Below are 15067 nucleotides of genomic sequence, written 5' to 3'. Positions count from 1 at the left end.
ATAGATAGATAGATAGATAGATAGATAGATAGATAGATAGATAGATAGATAGATAGATAGATAGATAGATCATACTTTATTAATTCCAAAGGAAATTGTGAGGTTACAGCAGCAGACAGAAAAGACACAAATACACATATAACACGAATGACCTATTAGTAGATGATCAAAGTGTAGGTGTTCACTAAGTGTAAAGTGATTAGAATTGCACAGACTTCTTAGTTACTATTTCACACTACAGGATGTCAGTCATTGGCCCAGCATATTGCAGATGGTTTCATTGTCAGTTAAGACGTCTGCTAGATCAGCTTAGTACCATTCAATACCTCCTCAGTTATGGGTAGCTCAATACAGAGTTTGATGGTAGAGGTTAGAAATGACCTCACATAGTCCTCCTTGGAGCAAAGCAGTTAATTCAGTCTGTTAGTAACTGTGCTCCTCTGTTTAGCCAAAACCTCCTACAGTGCGTGAGAGCCATTGTCCAGAATAGTCAGCAGCACTCTGAGTGACCGTCTGCTCAACCACTTCCTCCAGTAAGTCCAGCCTGACTCCCAAGTTTGAACCAGCCTTTTTAATCGATTTATTTAGTCTGTTGGCATCACCAGCACTAAGGCCATTCCCCCATATAGAATTTTGCACTGCTGACTACAGACTGGTAGAAAACATGTAAGAGTGGCCCGTATACACCAAATGACATCAACAGAAAAAATAAAACAGTGGCTCTTCAGGTATACGTTCATCAACGCAGCTCTTAATGTGTCTGTACACATGTAGACAGGAAGTGTGGCAAAGCAGTCAAGGTGTAGAGCCAAAAGACCACCATGAATCCTTACATAATAATAATAATAATAATAATAATAATAATAATGCATTTTATTTATATAGCACCTTTCTTATGCTCAAGGCATTTGTATGACCAACATTGGGCTGCAATATATAAATACAGAGCTTTATTACATATAAAGCATTATTTTCAGCATAAATGGTGAAAATATAATAATAATTGTATGTAACGGTTCGTTTTTTGTCTTTCCTGAAAATATTAATATTCCTAATAAAGTACTTATTATCTGTTGCACATCATATTTTTAAGTCAGTGGCAATATTTTTAAAAAATAAACAAAACGATCCATTTTAACACCTACTGTGTTTCAGGTAATATTTACAAAATTATTTAACTATGTTGCCTTGTCTAAAGAATAACATAACTTTTTCCAACCCGTTTAATCCAAGTCCTGTTTGCACTGCGGAACCTTACATTTGTACAGACTAGTCTTTGTTTCAACCGGAAGTTGCACTGTTGTCATGGAGATGACAGAGCGCTTCCGGACGCTGTGCATGAACACCGAAGCCAAAGAAAGTCAGGTTGGTTTCGTACGATGTGGTAACAAATAACGAAATACAGTATTTTGACATTGTATGTCAATTGTGTGGAATATCTCACACGACATTTACAGCACATTAAGATAATATATTATTTTTCTAGATTATTTTTGAAGACAATTCAGGCGGAAACTGAGGATTTTTTATTCAAAGTATCGTTTATATTAATATGTGAGTTCTGAGTACAGTAATTAAAACACAGATATCAGTTTTGATGTTCAGATTGAGCGGGTTGGAAAATGGATGGGTGGATGGGAATATTTTGGATAATATGTTACAATTACGACACCAGTTATCTCGTCACAGAAACCAAAGTCTGTAATCTGAGCAAAGTCTCGCATCTAATTAAGAAATTGAGTAATTCGTGAATGCAAATGAACATCACCTCGTGAAGGACTGCATTTTTTAAAAATGATATGGGAAAGACGTCCTGTCGCTTATTGAGCTGGAATAAATAGAATGATGCATTGAATTTATTTAATAAGGTTATTTTATTCTTATTTACAAAAAGTACATACATACAGTATCCATATATGTGAACCCAGATTTGTTTCTGTCGACGTCATTGTAAAGCGTGAAAGGCATGCTGGGAAGTGAAGTTAATAAAACTCGCGCAGTTGATTTGAGCTTCTCAATTGTCTTTATCACCTTATAGTGTGGTGATTCCTGTCTGGCTCCATTTACATCAGTGAAAACAAAACATATTCCACGGCTAATGTAAAAATCTTTGCATAATGTGTCTGTTTCTTTACTACGATTATTCAAAAATGTTATTTCTATGAATAAGTAATCTGGATTTTGAAAATGTAATGTTTTAGTCAATCTCATGTATGTACGAGATAAAAGTCGTCTTACTATGTTTTAACTATCATTATTATTTTCGGTTTTCAGCGTAGAGCTCACATGTCAAAGCCCTTTTAAACAGGTTTTAACTAAGGATGCCTAAAGCATACACATTCCGAATGTGCGTCATAACTTCGGCGTTTGTATAAAACTAAATTAGAAAATAAAAAAATCACATTTTAACTTTTTATTTGTATGCAGATATCGTACCGTATCCATTGTTAGTCAAAAACAATTAAAAGACCATAATTCTTTTGTTGTTTGCAGAAGTAGTTTGTTTCCAATTTAAATATTTGTGAGATAGAAAAATTTTCATTTTGCCCAAACAAATGAGGTAGTTGCACCATACATATCTGAAGTTTCTGTTTCAGCAGTGTTATGCAGAATATTAGCACCTTAGTGTTTATTTCTGAATTTACAATTCTCACATCTACAGGACATTGACAGTACCTGCTTATGGCAAGAATGTAAATGACGTGTAAATGTAAAATTAGAACACTTGTGCATTTTGAAATTTTAGGGTACTTCAACCAATTAATATATATTAAAGAATAAAACAATGCTGTGAATTTTTCATCAAAACATTTGAAATTGTAAATTGACAGTATTAAAATTTTAATGCAGTATGATGTAAGTATAAAGAAATAGGTGGACATAGAGTATGTATAAGAAACATTTAAATTTTGTTCATTGTCAGAATGTCTTTTTTCCCCTTGTTTGTTTGTGGGTAAATGGATAGATACAACACATAGATAAGAGGGCATACACATTGAATAGATTGAGTGGTCAATGATTGATAAAGGACACACACATATATATATGTGTATATATATATATGTATATGTGTGTATTTGTGTATATATAGTGAATATATAACAACTATATATTCAGAAGTCATTTTTAAAAGTCCCCAGTTCTGTTCTGAATATTTTTGCATGTCTTCATTACACAAAAAATGTATCAATTTATGGGAGAAAAGTGCAGTGCTTACCAAGAATAAGTGATTTAATAATTAAAATCATGATTTTGAAACATAAACAGTAATATCCTGTATTTATTGTTTTAAAAGAGTTGTTTGTTTCAATTTGTTGCTTTTTATTTTCTACTTAAATAACAGATAATGAAACAAATTTAAAACAAATTTAAATAATTGGAAAGCAGAAATCACTAAGAGATCACAATACTTGCACTTTAGTTATTTATATTTATTTTAATATGATTTTTTCATCAGTTAAAAACAATTGCCAGGAAGAATGGACTCAGAATATTTAATGAATACTCTTGGAAAATGTCTTGTGGAGGGATTAGCAGAAGTATCCAGAAAAAGACCCCGGGATCCCATTGAATATCTTGCACACTGGATTTATAAATACAAAGAAAATCTGGAATACAGAGAAAAGGTATTATTGTTTAAAATGTGATAAGAACCTTTATATTGAAAATGTATGCTCCTATTTAAACTTTTAAGCTGTAAAATGTACAATATTTTACCCCTACTAATTTCACAGTTTGCTTCCCAGAAACTCACTTCTCTGCCTTGCTCTATCTTAGGCTTCCTTGTAGGTGAGAGTTGCTCTCTTGAGGTCTCTACATCTTCCCAGCCTGCCCTGCCTTTGTCTCCAGTCCTTCAGAGGGGACTGGGTGGTCTCGTGGTCTGGAACCCCTGCAGATTTTTTTTTTTTCTCCAGCTGTCTGGAGTTTTTTTTTTTTGTTTTTTCTGTCCTCCCTGGCCATCGGACCTTACTCTTATTCTATGTTAATTAATGTTGTCTTATTTTGATTCTTACTTTGTCTTTTATTTTTCTTTTCTTCATTATGTAAAGCACTTTGAGCTATTTTTTGTATGAAAATGTGCTATATAAATAAATGCTGTTGTTGTTGTTGTTCACCCCCCTCAGTGCCCTCTGCTTTGCCCAGTCACTCTGTGCCTCCTTCTCCTTATGCCCAGCACATCTCAGCCGGTTTAAATCAATAAATAATAATCACCGCCAGACAAACTCATCAACTCTAACTTGGTCACGTCATGAAGTCTCTTTATAACTTCCTAATCATTCATCTTTTATGATTTTTTTATGATTATGATTTTTTTATGATTTTTCTTCAAGCCCTGCTTTCATCAGCCATATTGTCCTCCCATACTCCACACAAACCACCTTCAATTTTTAAAATGTCTTTGATAGAATAAAGGTGAATGTAGTAGTCAAAACCGAGGGGATGATCCTGAAACATCTTTTATGTATAGCACGGCCCATACACTGCAAAGTCTGCATCTCCATCGACATCTTACGTACTCAATGTCCCAAGTAACAAACTACAGTAAGTTTACACTTCATTACCTCCCATATTTGTCATTTACCATGAACAGGGGTTATGTTCGCCATCTGTAGACTCCTTTTCATATTAGTGCATCATTAATGAGCCTCATAATCCTTTTACAGAGCAAGCCACATGGCCATGTCCTCACATTTTTTAGGCCTTCAGCATTTAAATTTTAAGCATATCTTGCCTTTGATGCATTCACTTTCAGTACTATTAAAAGTTTTATTTTATTGTATTCTTCTCATATTTCATTATGTTAACCAGTTTATAAGAAGATTATTATTTTTATAAGAGGGATATATTCTTATTTCACACTTCTTTCATTAAATTTAAGTGATTTCTGTCTGTTTCAGAAAAAAATTCAGCAGGCCCTGCTGGAACAAGAAATAGAGAAAGCAAAGCAAGAAGCAGAGCTTCAGCAAAAAATGAAAGAAGAAGAGGAGAGGTTATCGAAGGCACTCCAACAGCATCTTAAAGTGAGCAGCTGAAGACAAATACAGTAGATAATCCCTCATTTTCTGTCCTTCTTCAGATAATGACAGTCAATGTGAAAGATGGGAGGCACAGGGCAAAGTGGGAAGCATTGTTGATTTGCCATATTTAAGTTCACTTTCACCTCTAGGCTGGGTTACCATCTGTATGCAGTTTGCATGTTCTCCTTGTGTGCACATGAGTTTCTTTGAGGACATGCTAGGTTCCTCCCAAAATTCAAACCTTGTGGTCATGTGTTTTGGGGTACTAAATTGAATGAATGTGCTGCAGCTTGTGTAAGCGTATTACTATGCTTATGGGCACCCTGTGACATACCAGCCCCCCTTTTAAGGTGGGTTATTACCTGGTGTGTCAGGCTGCTGGACTGAATGACAGCTTCTTTGGTAATTCATTTACAGTTAGTGAATTGTAGAATAGATTATTTGAAGAAAAAATGATTGTCAGAGAAGCAAACATTCCGTGCTACTCCCATGTTATGTCACAAGAGGCAAATTCATTCAAGGTGCTCTAAGGTTGCACCAGACAGTAGCTCAACACTCTCAAATAAATCTGTATATTGGATTGGGTGAAGCCCTCCATCCATCTAAAGTTTACTTTTTCATTTCATTCAGTCAATTAAAACATATTTATAATTGTTAGTTATTAAACTAAAGGTGTTACTTGTTATTTATCAATTAGAGACCATTGCACCTCCCCCAAATATATGACAGCTTGAAAAAAAGTTTAAAAATGTAATTCATGCTGGGATGAACTGTGGAAGCTTCATATAGCTGTTGTTGGTAAATAAAAATCTTTAAACTTGCATCACTAATGACAACTTTATGACATTTTAACAGATGTGTTAATCATTTTTAAATTTACCCACATGGCCACATAAAATGATGCTATTATCATTAGGAAGAAGAAGAACATTTGGCAGCTTCGGAAGCACCTCTGGGAGAACTGGCAGAGAAATCTGGGGCTCCAAGCCTTCCATCTGTACAAGAAGGCGATGAAAGCATTTCTGCTCCTGTGGTATGTGCAACATGTTTGTACTTCACTCTTAATGCTGCTCTTCTAGTGGTTACATTCATTTTATACTTCAGCAGTTTGCAGTCCTACAGCGGCCTGTTATTTTATAGTCACCATCAGGTATGTAGGAAAGTACATAATGAAGCATGCAGTAAAAAATCATAATCTTGTTACTAATGTAACCTTTCAGATTTAAGCGGATAAATGTCCTGAAAATGAAGTTATATCTGTCCTTTATATAATGGGCTGTATTATACTAACAAATCAGTCTGAAACAACAACACGTAACACGTTATAAACCATAAAAGTAATGGTTTATAAAAGTAATGCAACATTTATATTGTTAATTGTTCAGTCAGGGTTTTCCTGAAGAATTTTAATCCTGTTACTTTTAGACTGCGTTCTGGGAACCCTCTTTGGCTGTCAGTTTTAATCCCAAATAATTTCTTAATTACAGAGTCCCCTGTCCTTCTAAACTGCAAGCCACAGCTCTTAACTTGCATTTACAGAAATCTTAAGAATGAGATTTTTAGGTGCCCAAAAATATTTTGTATGCATGTTATTATTTGCTTATTTTATATCACTTGATTGTTGAGACTTTGAGCCCTTACTTGCTTCTGTTACCATTAAACAGCAACCCATTATCTCTGAGCAGGCATACTGTACTTGTATGTGCAATCTGAAGACGAACCATTAACTCAGTGACTTTCAGCCCTTTGCATCTTAATAAAATACTAGGGGGCTTCACCCCCTGCTCAGAAACCAGCCACTTCGCATCTCTGCTGCTCGCGTATGTGGATTTCACTTTCACCAAACAACAAATCTTTTAATTCTCATGGATACGCCTCTTCATTAGGAAGAAACACTACTTTTCCCTGATGGCAACAAGAATTAGACGATCTACAAGTCTCCGACTTAAAGTTTAAATCCGAACGATATATTCAAGCTCTTTTCGCTGTTCAGTTATTTCACCGAGTAATAATTTCCGTTTGTTTGCACCAATGTGATCTTTACTATCATTTTTTTGAGACTTTCAAATTTTAGTACTTTCATAATCTCTAACCTGCTCTGCATGTGTATCTCGCCAATGTTTTTGAATTCTTTACGGCATTCTACTTTGTCATCTACTCTTTGTCTTTTATTTCCGGCCCCGGGCGTGGTTAAATCTCTTGGCACAAAGTCTCGTCTTGTGGGACATGAAAGTATCTCTCTGAAAAAGTCACGTCTCGCCCCAGGATTTTTTTATTATAATAGAGAGATTTAAAATCAAATCAGAGATGAAACAGTTGATCCATACTAATCCATGCACACCTAAACACACCTATCCGGAGGTAAACTGCTGGAAATGTCTGGTGCTGTAGAGCAAGAGACTGGCCAAAGTCATGTTAGTAAACAGCATATCTGAGTTCTGCAAGAATTGACTGCTGGCTAAGAAACTGCTTAGGAATGAAATTTTCTTGTATTGCATCTCCAGGATCCTGTTTGAAAAATCACTGCTTTTAGTCTTTAGGATACCTTTATAAAAAGAGTGAATGCATTGACTTACAATTTTTTATAACCTAAAGTTAAGTATGATCTCGTATTGAACATTTATGGTTGATATTTTGCTAAAGATACACATTTTTAATTGCATTAGCATTAGAAGTGGTTAATATTATGCTAATATTTTAATTACATTGCCACATTATAAATAAATATTCATAACCATAAATCTGCAACACAAATAAAGGAAAAAATGTTTACAAGTTGAGATGTTTAAAGGTCCATACTGTAATGCTGTTATTTGTCAGTTGTTTCATTAAGAAGAACGTGTTCAGGACTCTAATATTTCTTGAAGGACATCTAATGGATGCATAAGTTAGGTCCACAATTTCATTTTTTGGAAAAATAGTGTTTTATGAGATATGTTGGAAATATACTGTTATTCAATCTTGGACTAACACACAGCAAACCTTTCTCTCTCATGATCAAATTAATTAATTAATATTTTAACTAGTTTATTTAATTAAGCAAAAAATTGTCAGCCTACCTTATCTTAATTGTAATGTACTTCTTACATTGCTCCATAAGAAGCACAAATTCTGTGAAGAGACAAAACTGTACTGTTTGCTTTGATGGTCTCAAGAAGTTTTGATATAGGGTGAAGACATGACAGAAGAATGGTCTGTAGCATCTGTCTTTTAAAAGAGTAGCCTGGTAACTGGAATGCCACCCCAAGTACTATTGTGGGTAAATGGTTACTAAAGGACACTTTGCCCCAAATTCTCTTCTTGACTCCAAACCCTTTTTTTCACAGACTCAATTCAGCTTTAAATCCCTGCATGTGGTTAAGCCAGGGTCAGGCCACAGAATCACTTTTTCAACAGCGGTACCAATGCTAAACATCCTCTAGCAGCCCCTTGTGTTTCCTTACCCCTAGACATTAGGTAACCTTAGGGGAACTGAGTCTATCAGACACCTTGTAGGCCACCTGTTTTCAAAGGAAAACACAGTCCCACTCTTCCCAGTCAGGAATTGAGTGCTGCCAGCTAACTGGCCCAAAGGAAAGAATTGTCGTCCTGCCAGTCCTCTCCAGTCTTACACTCAAAATGGCCACATGTTCCCTCTTTTCTAGCAAGGTACCATGTGCTGCTATGTAGCAGCATGCAAGAACTGTGGTCTCCTGCTGATTTCTCACACTCTCACTGTCCTTGTAGAGCACGTATTATACTTAAAGGGCTTATTGGCCTCAGGCATTGCCTTACACTGACATGTGAACATGCACTTCCATTGCCATATTTTGCCATTCTCTTTTTGGTTCATTCTCCTGTCATGTGTCGTATTGGTAGCCTCTTGTGGATTTGGCAAACACCAAAAAAGCACACATAATACCGTACAGTATGTGTGTGTGTGTGTTACATAGTGTTTTTGTGTTTTTGATTATTATATATGCAACACACTAACTTCATCTAACATGCAGGGTACTGTGTAAGAATACACTGAGCTGTTTTTTGTTTGTTTAGTCTCATTTTCTTGTAACACAACAAAGTTGGATTAAAAGTTATGATTTAAAAGAAAAATGATTTTCAGGTAAATAATCTTTGCAGTCAGACTGTATGTAGACAACTGGCAAATGTCCAGATTAATTAATGTTTTTAATTAGTTAATTCATTTTTAATTCATATTGCATTTATGTTGACTTGCTATTTTGTTTTCCTGTCTGAAAAAAATGTTAACAGAAAGATCCTCCTGTGGGACAAGATGAAAGTGCTCCTCAGCATGGTGCTTCAGAAGAATCTAAACCTGCACAAACCCAGCCTGGAGAAAGTAACCAACAGGAAGAGACAAAAGACCCCCCAGTGGAAGTCACTGAGCCTAAGGTTGAAGCCTACTTTAATTAAGTTGCTATTCTTATTATGGGATACTGAATCAGTCAGCAAGGACGTAAAGTGGCACTGGTCTGAAATTAAGTGCCTCTATCAGAGTAGCTGGTTTTTGATTTATCTCTATTCATTTATTTGTTTAAGCGTCATTATGTGCAAGTTGTGGATCTTTTCATCGTAGTCTCTAAGAACACACAGTTTATATTTGAACCCTGATGCAAATTCATGCTGCGCCTAAATTACTGCTTTCTTAAACATATTTTATATTTATTTGCTTAGCAGATCAACATAATTAAGTAAACCTCAGTCAGGGAGACTGCTTGGGAACAAGAGTTTCTGAACAAGGGTACAAAATTGATGATCACAAGGGAAGAGCTCAGAATAAAAAATGAGCTACAGTAGTTACAATTCCTGCATTAGCAATCCTAATGGCTCTAATATCAATTAGACTAAAATTCAACAAACACGAGAGTCTTCAAATGCTATTTTAACACAGAATTTTGAATAGGGGTGCACAGTTCGGTCCACCAGCTAGAAGCTACACAGAGGTATCATCAGCAGACACCATTCATCAGTGGACTTGAGTGGTCAAAGAAGGAGCATAGGACCTTGCAAGTGTCTCTATATATCTTTAAATCAAGCAGCCTTCTCTTATGATTCGCTGTGGTCAACAAAAATTGCTCATTTTGGTTTGGAAGGAATTAACACATCCTCATCAAATGTTACATTTTAGAGCTTTATCAGGGATCAATGTGTCCTACCTCAAGAGCCACTAGCTCTTTTCTTTTTTTTTTTTTTTTTTTTGGACCAAGTTGTATACAGTAACCCACTTTGCTACCAGACTGATCAGAGTCTGATATTAATTTTCACATTTTCATTTAAAATGGTCCTGTCTATGTTACTTAAGCCCGGGTCCCGTAAACTCCAATAGGAGCTGGACAAGTAAACAGACACATAACAACCTTTAGCTACCACTCTGGGTTGGAACAATTAGAACACACTTGCTTGGCAGAGGTCATAATAACGAATAATTCTACTGTTGTGTCACATTACTTCTCACCTCAGTAAGTGATCCTGTCCTGTTTGTTATGACGTGATTCATGTCAATTCAAATTTTTGCAAAATCATTGATCTACATGACTGGTATAGTCCCTCAAACACTCAACAATCAAACACTGAAGTTTCCCACAAATTTAGTCAGTTGTTCAAATTGAACAATTTATCGCACATTTTAGATTTGTATTCAGATGTATAATTTCCTTCAGAATTTGAAATATATTCCCTCAAGTAACTGCACTAATGAAGCAATGGGAAGCATGTTTTATAAAGTGAGTACAGCATCCTTGTGTAAAACAAGTACATCAATAAATAATAGTTTGGTGTTACCCACTAAAGCTTCCTTCATAAATCTGGTCTGATAGAGTGAAGTACTAAACAATTTGGTTCATGTCATTGTACAAAAGTAACGCCTCTTTTTTTTTCCTTTCAGGAGGAACCTCAGGGCAATTTGGAAGCAGCAAAAAATGAATAAATCACTAATAACCATTACTTTCTAATTAATTGTGTTATTTTGCCAACTAGTTTCTTTCATAATTTCATACTTTGTTTTTTTTCTACTTTTGTGACTTTAAAAATGTTGCCTTGTATTTATTTAAAATGCTGAACTGAGGAATGGAGATTTGCTCCTTCTGGGGTGAGGCAAATGGACAAGAAGTGTAAGGATAATCTGAACTTGAACAGAACACTCATTACAGGTGATGAATTTTCTTCAAGCTGTTTGTATTTTTGCTTTGTTCCTTTTTATACAATTCAAATCTATATTAAGGCAGATTAAGTTTGGTGGATGTCATTCAGTCCATAACAGCCAAAAGTAATTGTTTTTGTTCACTTTGAGTGGTATCTGTGATGGGGGAGACAAATTATTCTAAGCCATTAGGCACACTGGCAAGGGATTTGCGAGTATGTGCCCACAAAAGAGAAAGATTCAAAATTAATCTGCTAAAATTAGTGTCAAGTAGCATGAAGTCTTTAAAATGTATAAAAACTAATTTGAAAATCTCTTTGTATGCTACAGTTGGAACTAAATTATGCAAAATAAATTAAAATAAATGCATATCATTTTCCTACTGTGTAATTCTGCAGCATTTAAACCACCAAAGTGATTACTTAAAATTATTTGTACGCACAGGATTTCACTTTCTTTGTAATATTCATTGTATTCATTCAAATAAAAAACTGTAAAACTGTTGAAATTATAATCTAATTTAGTGCAACAGCAGTAACCAGGTCTGGGTGTTTAATTAAATTTCTAAAATTGGTTTTGTGCAGAATTTGAAAATGTAAAATCCTCTTTAGCTGTGTACCCTTGTTGTACACATGGGGGCACCAAAAACACGGTAAGTGAGCATTTCAGTTTGTTCTGTTAAGACTGACCACTCAAGTTATAGCTCTCCAAGTACAGCACAGTACTGCTCATGCTCAGAGTCCTCAATGACTGCCCTGGCGTTCCTCTCTTCGCCGCAGGACTTCATTTACTTTCTCTTGGCTAGTGGGCAGTTGGCTGCCCACGGTCTCCTGCAGACGTGGTTCCATTGTTATGCTCCATTCTGCTGAGATGTTCTTGAGCTCCTCACTACCTTAACCAAATATTGTTGGTATGATTTTTAGCTTATCCCACCATAAGACTAAAAATAGTAACCACCTTCAGAAAAATGCCTAAATGTGTCTTAGTTTCTTTCATTTTTTGTGACTGCTGTGGACCAGCATTTCATCTCGGGTGGTTTTCTGCTTTGTACTTGCCTCTGTGTTCTATGTAGCTCTTCATAAGAAGTAGTCAGTCAGTCAGTCATTATCCAAGCCGCTATATCCTAACACAGGGTCAGGGGGTTCTGCTGGAGCTAATACCAGCCAACACAGGGTGCAAAGCAGGAAGAATTCCCGGGCAGGGCGCCAGCCCACCACAGGGCACACACACACACACACCAAGCACACACTAGGAACTATTTAGGATCGCCAACGCACCTAACCTGCATGTCTTTGAACTGTGGGAGGAAACTGGAGCACCCGGAGGAAACCCACACAGACACAGGGAGAACATGCAAACTCCACACAGGGAGTTCAGTAAACTGATTTTTCTAAATATGACTTAAAAAACAAGACATTAGCAATGCAAAATAAAAAATTAAAGCTGATTACAACTCTTGGGAAAATTAATTAATTAAAAGCATTCAAATTTGTTAGTTGGAGGGGGTAAGCAGATGCCCAAAATCAATTGTATGTGGATAAATTGATTTAATTATTTAAAGAATATTCTTCTTTATCCATCAATACATTTTAAGCATCATAGCATGCCATTCTCAAACTCATGTTATGTAATTTTGGTTGTGGAGGTCTGGAGGGCAGGAAGCGGCCCAGGATGTAGTACCAGGCCACTGCTGGGCCCACTCACACATGCACCCATAGCTGTGCCAACTTAAAAATGCCAGCCTGCACTTCTTTCTTAAAGCAGCAATGCTAACCTCTGTGTTATCCTGTGTTCTACTTGAAGCACCATTTTACACTTAAATTGATAAAATGACTTCCGTGATTAACTCTGAAATCTCAGCAATCCTGCGTAATGTTAAGCACCATCACATGGTGTTTAATGAAACATTGAACAGAACAAAAGCAGCATAAGATGGATTTTAGGTCAATACACTTAGCTACACAGTGGTGCCACACTTACTGGCAGGGGACTGGCCATGTTGGCCAAGGTGGAGCAGATTGCCTCAGCTCTCCAAGGGTTTTCCAAAAAATCTTGTGGTCATTCAGTTGCTGGAGGAAGAATAAAAGGTTGGACCTGTTTTGATATTATGTTTACTTCCTTGTTTATTTACCTAGACCTAAAACTTTGTTGCAGGTTTTATCTAGCATGCTGAGGCTGCTAAACCTGTGGCAGCCTGTTTGTGTGTGTCTCATGGTTGCAGCTTGTGAACTACATGGAAATGCTTTCTACTACTACTGTGGTCCTCATTCAGTATTTTATACAGTACCATTCAGCAAGAATCATCATAAAACATCAGTTCTGACTGTCGGTATCTTGAAAACAACGGGAGGGTACCAAGAATGGCTTAGTTACCCTTCCAGCTTCAGAGCCCACCAGAAGTTAGTGGCATAAGCTTTTCCTCCTCACAGGAACTGTCCGTAGTTACTAATTGTTGAGCTCCTTTGGTATTGTTAGCTGTTTTCAGACCTGCTCATGGCAACTAAAGTGATTTCTTCTGCAGTCCTGGCAATATGTACCCTCTCGGAGAACTTGCTTTCTATAGTGTGCTGTAATGCAAATCTCATAAAGGAAAATCCATTTACAAGAAGCTCAAAGACGAAATAACAGGCTTTTCTACTGAGCTGATTATGACGACAAGAGAAGGAATGTGCAGAGCTGCTTCTTGATTAAAATCACTCTTTAATAGTACAGATATAAATACGACTAAACTTCTTCTGTTCTTTCATTCATATTCTGGACCCATATTTTCATCAGACAGTTGCCTGCTGTGATAGGAGGTCACTGATCCAGTTATTTGAGTTGGTACCTGGATCACTGCTAATGTTTTATTACAAAGACCAAGTGGATAGCAACTGCCTCCATCTTTGTATTCTATTCATACTGGTAGCTGTGCTTTACTAAATGCCTTCTTAGTCCATTTACAGTGGCCAGTTCATCAAGCTCGTTCACATGACTAATGGGCTTTCCTAATATTACCATCCATCCATCCATTTTCCAACCCGCTGAATCCGAACACAGGGTCACGGGGGTCTGCTGGAGCCAATCCCAGCCACCACTGGGCATAAGGCAGGAACCAATCCTGGGCAGGGTGCCAGCCCACCGCAGGACACACACAAACACCAAGCACACACTAGGGCCAATTTAGAATCGCCAATCCACCCTACCTGCATGTCTTTGTACTGTGGGAGGAAACCCACGCAGACACACATCCAGAAATTTTGGAAAGTTCCAAGATCTCCGTTTTAGCTATGTTTCTTAAGAATGCATTCCATGCTCCCAGAACACTTGAACTTCTTAGTTTCCATCTTGAAAGGTGCTTCTTCTTAATTTCAACTGATATATAAATTTAGATGAAATAAATTAACTTTAATGACATCTTTGAGAACATATGGGATTTCCTCTGAGTACTATGGTTTTCCTCCAGCATTCTCAAAGACGTGCACATTAGGTAAACTGGTGATTCAAAGTTTGTGTGTGCCATGTGCTGATTCCCTGCCTTGTGACCAGTGCTGCTGATAGACTTCATCCCCACAAACAAGAACTGACTTTAAGAAGAGGAGTGAGAATATATATTATGTTAATGTAGTCCACACAGAAAGTGGACAAGAATTGGGTTTAAATCCATTAGACCCAGGGATACACTAGTACAAGTAAAGAAAGGTAAAAATGTATTTAGAGAGTGCCTATCACAAGCAAAAGTCACAAAGCACTGAACAATAAAACCTAAAATAAAATGAAATATTCAAAGAAAATACACAGCAATGACAATGCAAAAACATCCACAGATTGACAGCGCTACCCAAATGCCAGTCTGAACAAATGAGTCCCAAGTTAACACCTGAACAGTTCAACTGATTCTGCTGATCTCAAAGTCTGTGGAAAAGTGTCCCAT

At 36.6% G+C, this 15067-nt stretch overlaps 1 protein-coding gene across 1 annotated transcript; it reads left to right on the top strand.

The window, feature by feature from the left end:
- Positions 1-1304: 1304 nt before the first annotated feature.
- dydc2 (DPY30 domain containing 2) lies at positions 1305-11655 on the top strand. Its single transcript, XM_028792900.2, has 6 exons — positions 1305-1365; positions 3458-3626; positions 4899-5021; positions 5935-6051; positions 9267-9407; positions 10900-11655. Exons 2-6 carry the CDS (start codon positions 3480-3482, stop codon positions 10939-10941), a joined length of 570 nt encoding a protein of 189 aa, XP_028648733.1. The 5' UTR covers positions 1305-1365; positions 3458-3479; the 3' UTR covers positions 10942-11655.
- Positions 11656-15067: the final 3412 nt, after the last annotated feature.

This window comes from Erpetoichthys calabaricus, chromosome 2, assembly GCF_900747795.2.
Source record: "Erpetoichthys calabaricus chromosome 2, fErpCal1.3, whole genome shotgun sequence".
Classification (NCBI taxonomy): domain Eukaryota; kingdom Metazoa; phylum Chordata; class Cladistia; order Polypteriformes; family Polypteridae; genus Erpetoichthys; species Erpetoichthys calabaricus.
The sequence above is the reverse complement of the archived record's forward strand: the minus strand, read 5'-3'. Positions and strand labels throughout refer to the sequence as shown.

What these genes read in the sequence shown, in the direction of transcription:
- dydc2 (XM_028792900.2), top strand. Translation starts at nt 3,480, where the DNA reads ATGGACTCAGAATATTTAATGAATACTCTTGGAAAATGTCTTGTGGAG. An exon ending in CACTCCAACAGCATCTTAAA is followed by an intron (nt 5,022 to 5,934) that starts GTGAGCAGCTGA and finishes TATTATCATTAG; the next exon opens with GAAGAAGAAGAACATTTGGC. An exon ending in AAAGCATTTCTGCTCCTGTG is followed by an intron (nt 6,052 to 9,266) that starts GTATGTGCAACA and finishes AAATGTTAACAG; the next exon opens with AAAGATCCTCCTGTGGGACA.